The sequence below is a fragment of the Quercus lobata genome, chromosome 12, assembly GCF_001633185.2.
Source record: "Quercus lobata isolate SW786 chromosome 12, ValleyOak3.0 Primary Assembly, whole genome shotgun sequence".
In the NCBI taxonomy this organism is placed as follows: domain Eukaryota; kingdom Viridiplantae; phylum Streptophyta; class Magnoliopsida; order Fagales; family Fagaceae; genus Quercus; species Quercus lobata.
In genome coordinates, this window is record NC_044915.1 from 2679931 (window position 1) to 2691594 (window position 11664).

Below are 11664 nucleotides of genomic sequence, written 5' to 3' on the forward strand. Positions count from 1 at the left end.
TCAGAATTTTCTCACCTCACTTTGCTCTCTTTTCTCTTAAGGAAAGAGCTAAAAGCTCTCTTGAGTCTTCTCTCAAACCCATGGGTCAACACCTCAAAAGGAAAATAAATCTCCATATAATTTATTCTTCATACTCTCTCAAAGAAACTACCCTCTTAAGCTCTCTACCTCTCATATTTTCGGGTCCAGCCACTAGAAAAGGGAGATCCTTTCATGCAAGAGTGATTCTATTCCTATTTTCCTCTCAAGAACCAGAAACTTGATAAGGGTTCTAGCTACTCTCATCTTAGAATACATTATTTCTTCATGGAATTTTTAGTAAAGGTATTTGTGGTTTGTGAAATTAGGAAATTGTGAACTTGTAAGTCTATATATATATATATATAGTGTTTTAAGAAGCTTTGAAACTGTGTTGGTGATTTGTTGAAAGTAGATTAGGGTTTTTACTAATTAATGATTGTATATGATTAAGGAAGTAAGATAAAGTTAGAGTGAGTACTTTTGCTGTTACTGGTGGGATTTTTTTTGTATTTAATTTTGCTATAAATGGTTAAATGACTATATGTAAGTGTTTTCTAACATGTCTAATGAGTATATAAAAATCCCCATATGAAAATACCATTGTTTGATAATTATTTGTGAATTTACAAGAAAATATTGCAAAGCTGTCACTGTGACAGATTCTGTGTTTACACATGATAAATTATGTATTAAATTATATACAGTGAATTATGATGCTAGGAGTAGTTCTTACGAATGGTAAGACACATTTGGTTGTTTTGGAAGTGGTCTCACAGCATTTGGATCAATATAAAAATAATGGTTTAATTTCTAATTTGCATGAAATTCTGTCAGGACAGATTTGAGTATGTTATCTTGTATGATTTTTAGTAAATCATGGTTTCATGATTTGACTCCAAAATTGATATGATATTTACTAAAAATCCAAAGGAGTTTCTTTATAAAATTTCATGAAGATTGGATGTGTTTAGATAGCCCATTTGTATTTTAAAAATGAGGCATGTGCTGCTGAAATAAGCAGTAAACAGTAAATGACAACTCTGACTTTGAGGATTTAATTCTAAAGTTAGGGTAAATGTTTTGAGCTATAATTTAATATGCTTTTCTTTTGGTATATCGGTATCATAGATTAATTTTGTGTAACTTGGTTCAAGTTTTAGTACTCAAAGGAGGGTTCTAAACCATTTTACTGCTTTTTCATGTTGCCATATGAGTGTATATGGTTATATGACCATGCTTAAAAGGGTTTATGTTTATGCATGCATTATTGCCTTAATCTCAAGCACATTTTTATATGAAGTTGGCTCCTCTAGAGATATGATATAAATATGAGAGTGATGGTTTTTCTTTAGTTTGGTACATCATTTGTTAATGCGTTCATAATATGTCTGTGAGAACCTCGTTGAGGTGGGATTAGGATTTCTTTGGTTCTAAGATATAGGTTTTGAGATGAATGTGTAAGTTTATGATAAGGAATAATTAATAATAATAAGTTTTAATATTTGGTTTAGGTGTTACCAGCCCCAAGTCTGAGCTTCTTCAACTTTAGGCTCTCGGTTTCTCTGCTTTCAGATAAGGATAAGTTATATGAGCATTTGGTAAGTCATGAGGTTATTTTAAAGTGTATTATGCATTAAAAATGATTTTGATTAGAGATATGACATGTAATCATGTTTTAGATAAAGATATGTTCGTAAGCTTTCGAAACCTTATGTATATGATTTAAGCATATTGATGCTATTACTAATTCCACGAACATGATGTTTAAAGAAAACAATGGAAATGCTATTATTGTGAAATGTAATGCAAACTATGAATTTTAGTATGATGTATAAGTATGAAATGTTTTCGGGTTATGTCCTCTGGTGATTTGAACTCAGCCAGTAGAGGTTAACTATTAGCTTTCCATGGAAAATGTTATATGATTGACTATTAAAAGTGGGACTAGCTCTGCTGTACCCGCCCTTGTTGGTAACGGCCAACTTGTGGAGGATGCCAACCTACCCCCATGATTGAAGATATGTATTATGATGTGATCCCAGGAATACCTGGCATTGTGGGGAATGCTGGATGCCTAGCACAATGGTGCTAGAAACCTCCCAAATAAGTACAGACTTATCAGATATGGACTAAACCAATATGTTATGAACAACTATATTATGTTATTAATTATAAGAGAATAATTCTTTTTAAATGTATTACGAAAAGTTGAAAGCTCCCATGAAAAGAATAAATTTATGATGCATAGAAAAGCTGTTATTTAAAGATAAAAATTTCTGAAGTTCTGTTGTGCTTAAAAGATAAAGAACCTGATGGAAAGGTTTTAGTGTTCCATAAAGATAAAGTTTCTGATGAAAATACAAGTTTATGTTAAAAAGTTATCAGATATCTGTTCTTTATGAAATGTTAAGTTTCATGAGTATGAAAGTTATAATATTTTACGAGAAGAAGTTTATAAAGAAAAGTTTTCTTATTAGTTAAGATGTTTCTAGTTTAAGACAAAGTTACCAATTATCTAATTAAAATTAAAATGATTATTTTGTAATGAGAATATATATATGTATATATATATATATGTATGAATATGATTCTAAACAATCAATATTATATTTGGTGACTTCATAAGAAATGAAAGAAATATCCTAAAGGTTTTGGTAATATTATTCTGATAAGAAAAGGGAGAACAATTATTTTCTTACGAAGAGCGTATAAGTTATTATTATAAATAGTATAAAATACTATACATGAAAAGATGTTCTCCTATCTGAACATTTATAAAATGAAATGATTTGATTTACATGCATTCTTATTAAATTCTTATGTATCTTACCCTTACTGAGCTAACTCCTTCCACTCTTTCAGTCAACAGGTTTTAGTTTGGAGCAGAGGGAGCCTTAGTCGAGTTTTGGAAGGAACTAGTTTTAGTTTAAAAGTATAGATCCCAAATTAGCAATTTGATGTTTAGCTTTGCAGTATTAGGTATTTTAGGATCTAAAGAAAGTGGTACCTTAAAGTATTAAGAGATATATTATGTGAAAGTGTGGAATTTGAATAACTGGTAGATTATGTTATTCTTTGAGTACAACGTAGATGCTCTGAATGTCAAGTGAAAAGTTATATCTCAAGAAGTAAAGAAACAAGAATGAAAAGAAAGGGGAATGCTTTTGTAAAAGTATTGTAAAAGTTTAAGTTAGTTCTTGTTAATATCAAGTTTAAGCTTGATATTAACATGCCGGTCATGATCATAAATCCGGGTATCGGGTTTGGGATGTGACATTACTGACTCCAGGTTTTTACAGTTGAACCGGTCGGTTCCTAATTATTCCTGATTTTTTATTGATTTTCGATTTTTAGTTATAACCGAACCGAATTATTGACCGATTCTCGATTAAACGGATTGGACTGGGCAGTTTGGTCTAGTTTTCAAAACTATGGGTTAGTTAGGAGATTTAGGACCGGCATGCAATGGACATCTTTACTTTTGTGGTGTTGAGTTCCAATTTGCTTATTTTATTATTTGTATTCTCGGATGCTACTGATAGCATTACTAAATCCCAATTCCTTAGTGACATAGAGAAGACAACCTTGGTCTCTAAAGATGGAGGCTTTGCCCTGGGGTTCTTCAGTCCCGGTAATTCCACTAACCGTTACTTGGGAATTTGGTACAACAATATCACAGTTAAAACAGTTGTTTGGGTAGCAAACCGACTTAACCCAATTAGCGACTTGTCTGGGGTGTTGATGTTAAACAGTTCAGGTAGCCTTGTTCTTCTTAGCCAGAATACGACTGTTGCTTGGTTGGCAAACTCAACAAAAGAGGTAGGGAGTCCAATTGTTGAGCTTTTAGATTCTGGAAATCTAGTATTAAGAGAAGAGAATGAAGGAAACCCAGGACGCTATTTGTGGCAAAGCTTTGACTATCCTTCTGATACGTGGCTACCTGGGATGAAGCTTGGATGGGACTTGAGGATTGGCCTGAATCGGCATCTATCTTCATGGAAGAGTCCAGATGACCCCTCACCTGGGGAACTGAGCTGGGGGATTGAACTTCATAATTACCCTGAATTTGTCATGAAGACCGGCTCCCAGAAGTACTTCCGGTCCGGCCCATGGAATGGCCTTTTTTTCAGTGGTATGCCAGATTTGAAGTCCACCCAGGATTATAGCTTCACTTATGTCTACAACAAAGATGAGGTTTACTTCAAGTTTGATATGATTCAAGAATCTATAATCACAAGAGCAGTTTTGAGCCAATCACAGTACGAGCGCTACATATGGGTTGAAGAAAAAAACAAATGGAGCATGTTATTATATTTGCCAAGAGACAAATGTGACACTTATAATTTATGTGGTGCTTATGGAAATTGTATCATGGGTGAGTCCCCTGTCTGTCAATGTGTAGAAGGATTCAAGCCTAAATCACTACAAACATGGAACCCAGAAGAGTGGAATAAGGGATGTGAACGCAGCAAGCAATTGAGCTGCCAGGATAAAGATAAAATTGCGTTTGTTAAATTTGTTGGACTCAAATTGCCAGATTCTACGAATTCTTGGGTGGAAGAAAGCATGGATTTTGAGGAATGTAGAGACAAATGTTTGAACAACTGTAATTGTACGGCTTTTACAAACTCAAATATCAGATACGGAATAAGTGGTTGTGCCATGTGGTTTGGGGATCTAATTGATATTAGACAGATCGCAGCTAATAACAGGATGGATGTTGATAGTCAGAATGTATATGTTCGAATGTCTGCATCAGAGAAAGGTAATGTGCCTATAGTCTTCGTTGCTCTTTAATTCATATTTTGACATGCCATTGAAGCTAAAATCTTTATTTCCGTCAGTTTTATTGCATTACTAAACTAAACTGTTTTTGCTTTTCTACTGCAAATCCAATCAAAAAGAGGTGAAAAACAAGCAAAAGATGAAGGTGATAATGATAGTTGTGGTTGCCATTGCCGTAGCTTTTGGAGTACTATTGATTCTTTACTGCATTTGTAAGAGGTCAGACTCCAGAGGTAATATTACGCAAGTCATTTTACCAAGGTTCTTTGATATAACTTCTATAAATGTACAAATAAATGTACAAAGCAGCTAATAAGATCATTGAACAAGAAAAGTTGTGATGTATAGCCCTTTTTTTTTTTCTTTCTTTTTTATGGGAAAGTCAAACTGCGTCACTAAACCAGTTTTTTTGAAAGAGTTATGCAAGTCAAACCATGCCACTAGACCAGGATTTTGTGCAACCTTGAATCACTTCTAGTACTTGCTACAAGTGTGTTTATTTGATAGAAAATTTTGTACTTCGAGGCTATGTCTCATTCTATCCTCAAGGGCTAAGTTACTTTTGATACGATAAGTAGGACTAAGTGAAGAACTTAAAACAAGCATTTTCAAGGCTAAGTCGGTATGCTCTATTCTAATTCGAAGTATTCATAGTTGCAAAAAAAAAAAAAAAAAGGGATAATTACAGCAAACCCACCTGAGGTTTGGCCCGTTTGCACTTTACCTACCCGTGGTTCAAAACTTATCACTTTACCCACCTAAAGTTAGTTCTGTTAGCCTTCCGTAACCCACCTCTCCATTTGCCGTTAGAAAAACACATTTTTAGGCTAAAACAAATATAACAAGAATCAAAAGCTAGGATTTTTCATTCCTCATGAACTTTAATAAGAACAAAGTGGAGGAACAAAACACCAATCAAATGACTCAAAGAAATTATTTTTAATCCATAACAATATCAACAATTTCACAACAGGCCAACAATCACAACAGCCCAACTATCACAACAGCCACAATCACACCAGTGCTTAACCCTTTCTTCGAAGACAATTTTCCTTTTGCTTCACTCATTACAGGCGCTTCTGGTAATGAGCTCGGGTTCAATGGCACCGTCTGAGCCAATGCAGTCACTGGAGATGTATTGGTGAACGAACAAGCAGGCAAAGGACTCGACCCACATAGCCCTTCGTTCCCAGAAAAGCTTCCTTAACCAAAGCACAGCGATGGGTTTCATTTTCCTTCATTCTTGCTTCATGGGTTTCATTTTTTTTGTGGTTTTGGTTGTGGGTTCATCTGATTTTTGTGGTTTTGGTTGTGGGTTCATCTGATTTCCTTCGTTCTCGCATCCGTCTCGGTCTCAGCCTCCGTCTCGGCGGTTTGGAACAGATCCAGGAAGAGGGCCGATGGTGGTTTAGAGAGAATGGATCTCGATCTCGGCCTCCGTCTCGGCCAAAATGGAGCTCGATCTCGGCCTCCATCTCGGCCGGCAGTGGTTTTCTTTTTTTTTTTTTCTTTTTTTGCTTTTGGGTTGTGGGTTTGATAATGATTTGATTATGATGGGGTTATGGGTTGTGGCTTGTGGTGGTTGTGGATTGTGGGCGTGGTGGTGGTGCTGAGTTGTGGGTTCTAATAGTGGTGGTGGTGGAATGTGTGGCAACGCTTCGTGGGTTTCAAAAAAAATTTTTTTTTTTTTTTTTTGCTTTTTGGTTGTGGGTTTTATTTGATTTTGGCTTGCTAATGGTAGTTGAACTCCATAGCTGCTGTTAGCACCACTATGAGCCACCGCCACAACAGCCAAGCTGCCATACAAGCCACCATCAAACTTTAGGTCGAAGCACTTGAACACCACCATCGGCAGGATAAACAATGGTGCTGTTTTTCTCTCTTTGGTTTGTTTCTATTTTCTGTTTAATCTATGATTGGGTTCTAAAACTTTTTTTATTACAGTTTGGGTTTGAAAAATGTGAGGGATTTTGGTATGGATTCAGAGGATTTAATTGGTTTTGGATGTGCGTAATTGAAAATTTTGAACTATATTTACAAATGTTGTGTTCTAGTGTTTGTGAGGAAAAGATTTGATGGTTCGTGTTTGAACTGTGTTATGTTCTATTTTTATAAAAGGGTGTTTTTCTAACGTCTGAGGGTGAGGTGGGTAACGGATGGGTAACGTATTGAGGTTTAGGTGGGCAAAGTGATAAGTTTTGAACCACGGGTAGGTAAAGTGCAAACGGGCCAAACCTCAGGTGGGTTTTCTGTAATTATCCCAAAAACAAAAACAAAAACAAAAACAAAAACAAAAACAAAAACTTGAGACTACAATTAACTAATTGCATGAAAAGTAAAACATTGGAAGGGAACTTACTTTCATTAACATAATGAGGCATACACAATTGAGTCTAATTCTAATCGAAAAGATAAATTTAAAAGATAACAAGCAAATATGAGTGTTGGTAAATCTCTTGATATATTTTATTTGATGTAAAAAGGGGTTAAATTATGTACTTGTGGTTGTTCGAAGTATTGCTGACTGATGAGGCCCACTCAAGCAAGTAAATATATGTGGGCTCAAGCAGCGCATTTAGTTCCAGCTGCCGGCATAAGAACTCATCAAGGATTTCAACAAAAAAATTAAATGCTTTTGAAATTATATGTATATATTCCTCTGCAACCATGTAACAGAACTCAGTTATTATTTGAGCCAAGACGACATCTTATGAATCATTTTAGGATTAGATTAGAGGAACCATCTTCACGATTAAGTAGGGGAGGATTTGTTATAATTTGCTTTGAGAAACAGGACCACACAGCTTGGACTAATTGGAACTATCTTCTAGATCAAGCAGGGGAGGACTTGATATCATTTGATTTCAGCAATAAGGCCATACAACGAGGACTAATCAACAAGAAGAGGGCTGGGAAAGATAGAAATAAGGAAATGGAGCTTCCACTCTTCAGTTTTTCTAGTGTATCTACAGCTACTAATTACTTCAGTGCCTCAAATAAACTTGGAGAGGGTGGTTTTGGACCTGTTTACAAAGTAAGTTTCAATAACTAACCCCATTGATCTTAGAAGAGAAATTCTGAAGTAATATATAATATTCAACAATCTAACCTTTAACACAAATATTGATGTCCTAATACTTGCATGAAACTGATGCTAGGTGTTAGAGGTATTAGGTATACATGGGCGAGGCCTAATTATATTGTAAGCCTAATACCTCTAACACTAGTATCCAACCTATAATAATTGTTTGATGTGGATTCATCCCAAGGTTTTATAAAAAACTAAAAAGAATTCTTTTCAGGGATCCTTGCTGAATGGACAATTAGTAGCAGTAAAAAGGCTTTCGAGAAAATCTGGACAAGGATGGGAAGAGCTAAAAAATGAGGCAATGCTTATAGCCAAACTCCAACACAAGAATCTTGTGAAACTACTTGGCTGCTGCATTGAAAGAGATGAAAAGATTTTGATCTATGAATATTTGCCCAATAAAAGCTTAGATTATTTCCTTTTTGGTATGTAGTTTAACACAATCTTAATTACTTTAGAATTCATCTGCTTACATTATGCCCACCAATTATTTCCTATCTTCTATCTTACTATCTATATGTGGTATTGAGACAGATCCAATTAGACACAGGATAATAGATTGGGCAACCCGAACTCACATCATTGAAGGGATTGCTCAAGGGCTTCTTTACCTCCATCAGTATTCCAGGTTACAAATCATTCACAGAGATTTGAAGGCCAGCAATATCTTGCTGGATAAAGAAATGAATCCTAAGATATCAGATTTTGGATTGGCAAGAATTTTTTGTGGGAATGGATCACAAGCAACCAACCGAATAGTGGGGACTTAGTAAGTATAATTCATAAGTATGTATCTATAGCAAATATCAATAATAAATACAAAGTATTCACAATGAAGCTACTAACTAGTTAGTTTTACAATGAAATACAGTGGCTATATGTCCCCAGAATATGCAATGGAAGGCCTCTTCTCAATTAAATCTGACATCTTTAGTTTTGGAGTATTATTGTTAGAGATCTTGAGTGGCAAGAAGAATACTGGTTTCTATCAAAGTGACTCTATCAATCTTATTGGATATGTGAGTAATGGACCCTCTTACTTTTAAGTTAACAAAAGCTTAGACAATGTGTTTAACCATTTGAGTCTATGTGTGTATTATACCATCTCTTGACTTTTCAAAGGATTATCTTCTGATTCAGTAATGTTGATTTAAAAGTTATATATCTAGTGTCAGATTGAGTTTCCTCTAAACCTAAGTAGCTACATTTCGGTGTTTTACCCAAGATCATTTCTAATGCTCCTTTAATTCAGTTTGCAATTCTTCTTATTTGTGATGTGTACTATGCTAAGAGCATCATAAATGCACTTGCTTTTAATTTTGATGCTATATTTTCTTCAGGCGTGGGATTTGTGGAAAAGCAATAGGTCGTTGGATTTGATGGATCCAATCCTTGGAGATACTCCTCCTGCAAATATCCTTTTGAGTTATATAAACATAGCATTCCTTTGTGTCCAAGAAAATGCAGCTGATAGGCCTACCATATCAGATGTGATCTCGATGTTTAGTACGGAACCTGCACTTCTACCTTCACCAAAAAAACCCGCATTTTCATTTGCCAGAGGTATCGAGGATTTGGGTTCATCTAAGAGAGAGCCAGAAATTTGTTCTCTAAATAATGTGACAATCTCAATTTTGGAAGCTCGGTAACAATTTAGAGTCTTAGACTTTGGTGATCATACCTCAATTGTTCGTTTTGTTACCTAAGTATGTTTTAAATAAAAAATAATATTATAATATCATTGGCTCATTATCATGTTGTAGTCTGTCAAGTCCTACATTAAAAGCTTTTTCTTCCTGCTTCTCCTACTTTCATTATATACCTCTTTTTCTTCTGTTTTTAGCATAATTGCATAAGGATATTCATGGACTGATATGAAGGAGGGCCTGTCGACACCTAAAAAAGGCCAAGGCCAAGGCCTAGACAGATGCCATTTTTGGAATAAAAATAGGGAAAATTACACTTTACCACCCTAAACTATGCTTCATATTACACTTTGCACTCTAAAATATTCAAATGCACAATTTGCACCCTAAACTATGACATTCGTTACACTTTGCACCTAGCCATTAGTTTTACGGTTAAGTGGGATGGAAATATGAAGCACATGACTTGCACATGCGTTGCTAAGTGGCACAAACTTCAAAGATCAAACCCCCCCCCCCCTTCCCAATTAATTAAAAACAAAACTTGTATTCTTTTTTCTAGTTTTCTCTCTTGCGTGTCAGGTATCAACCCCTCTCCAAAATCCCTACAACCCTAAATCCTCAAATCAAAATCATCTTTGGCATCATCATTGCTCCACCACCACAACACCTCCTAAGAAAAATTCTTGGTAGACTCTTAATGGACAAAAGAATTGCTCTACAATCATAATGAAATAACTACACATCAGAAGCCAGTAGAACTCAACGTAATCCTAAAATTTTGCTCAGGTTTCAACCACTTAAAATTTTACTAATCTCCCACTTTGAGTCTTTTTCTTTTCCTTGGTTTTTTTTCTTTACTCGATGCAGCTTGATCTCATAAAGCTTTGGCCAATGTTTTCCTGTCACTAAGATACACTTTTTAGCACTATCCCAGGCTGTGCCATTTAAAACATCAATACCATTATTCCCAGCTTGTACCAAATTTTCCTATAAATTTTGAAGAAGAACCCAGCCAAGCAAAGTACCATCCTTAGGTGAGATTCTAGCAATGCAGTCAGTCTGCCAAACATTTGCCCAAACTTCTCCATTTATATACTCCAGTTCATTAAGGTTGTGTACTTCATGACCATTATATGTGAAAATATTTTTTCCTATGACTTTGAAACTTTGACAGTTAATAAGATACAATGTTGAAGTCCCATCACTTCTAAACAAGACTTTGTCATCAGTTGCCAAACCCTAACCATCTCTTTCCTCTTGTGGGAAAGCTATTCCTTGAGTTGAGATAGTGCTGCTTAGATTAGATGGTTAGCTTAGTAGATGCTTTCTTGTAGCACTACCATTTAAAAAGCACTTCTCTTGCATTCTTGAATTCGTTTTTTGTCTTGTAGCTACTACCAATATGCTATGCAAGTGGATGTATAGGCCTCCTATCCCATACCCAATCCAAGAGAGCATCCTAGTGGGCCTGTTTATTGGCAGTGAATGGTCGACTGCTTGGTTCTCGAATGATGGGTCTGCTTCTAGTGAGTAAAGTGCTCCATAAGCTATAACGGCGAGCTATAGGTATAAATTCCATGAGCAGCAATTAAACTAAGCGTTCCAAGTGCATCCAACAGGAATTGAACCTACAAATTTACCTCTGTTAGTTTTTAGACCCCTAAAAAACAATTGATTTAACCTAGGTAATTAGCCAAGTTGTTACTTAGTCCAATTTAACAAATCTATGTTATCACAATTACAAAAATCATATCATGCAAAGCAGCAGAAAAATAAATAACACAACGATATGATAACCCTGGAAAACCAAACCGGTAAAAAACCTAGGGAGGATTTAACCTAGCTATCCTCAAGGTAAAAAGCAAATCCACTAGAAAGAATCGAAGTTCATACAATAAGACTTACAAGCTCCCACGCTCGACTTCTTATTGCTACCAACCAGTAGAACTTACTGACACGACCATGTGCAAGCTCCGAATTCACAGACTCCTTCTTTCTTGGGTTCACCACCAGATACAAGCACACCCGCTTGTGTTTTCTTTAAGCTTCAATGGCAGCCATTGAGTTGATCATCATGGTGTAGATAAATCTTCTCCTTAAAACCCTAAGTTTGTGTAAAGG

The 11664-nt window shown here is 35.5% G+C and overlaps 2 protein-coding genes across 2 annotated transcripts; both read left to right on the forward strand.

Moving 5' to 3' along the window:
- The first annotated feature begins 3384 nt into the window (after positions 1–3384).
- LOC115971669 (G-type lectin S-receptor-like serine/threonine-protein kinase At4g27290) lies at positions 3385–5920 on the forward strand. The gene is made up of 3 exons (XM_031091675.1): positions 3385–4786; positions 4926–5039; positions 5880–5920. Exons 1-3 carry the CDS (start codon positions 3487–3489, stop codon positions 5918–5920), a joined length of 1455 nt encoding a protein of 484 aa, XP_030947535.1. The 5' UTR covers positions 3385–3486.
- A 1596-nt stretch (positions 5921–7516) lies between these two features.
- LOC115971670 (G-type lectin S-receptor-like serine/threonine-protein kinase CES101) lies at positions 7517–9544 on the forward strand. The gene is made up of 5 exons (XM_031091676.1): positions 7517–7840; positions 8109–8319; positions 8429–8663; positions 8766–8913; positions 9235–9544. The coding sequence occupies exons 1-5, from the start codon at positions 7517–7519 to the stop codon at positions 9541–9543; spliced, it is 1227 nt and encodes a 408-aa protein (XP_030947536.1). The 3' UTR covers position 9544.
- The last annotated feature ends 2120 nt before the right edge of the window (positions 9545–11664 follow it).

Excerpts from the sequence above, each read along its gene's own strand:
- LOC115971669 (XM_031091675.1), top strand. The coding sequence starts at position 3,487 with ATGGACATCTTTACTTTTGTGGTGTTGAGTTCCAATTTGCTTATTTTA. Across the intron at positions 4,787-4,925 it reads AATGTCTGCATCAGAGAAAG|AGGTGAAAAACAAGCAAAAG; the intron begins GTAATGTGCCTA and ends CCAATCAAAAAG. Across the intron at positions 5,040-5,879 it reads TAAGAGGTCAGACTCCAGAG|GCGCTTCTGGTAATGAGCTC; the intron begins GTAATATTACGC and ends CACTCATTACAG.
- LOC115971670 (XM_031091676.1), top strand. The coding sequence starts at position 7,517 with ATGAATCATTTTAGGATTAGATTAGAGGAACCATCTTCACGATTAAGT. Across the intron at positions 8,320-8,428 it reads CTTAGATTATTTCCTTTTTG|ATCCAATTAGACACAGGATA; the intron begins GTATGTAGTTTA and ends GTATTGAGACAG. Across the intron at positions 8,664-8,765 it reads AACCGAATAGTGGGGACTTA|TGGCTATATGTCCCCAGAAT; the intron begins GTAAGTATAATT and ends AATGAAATACAG.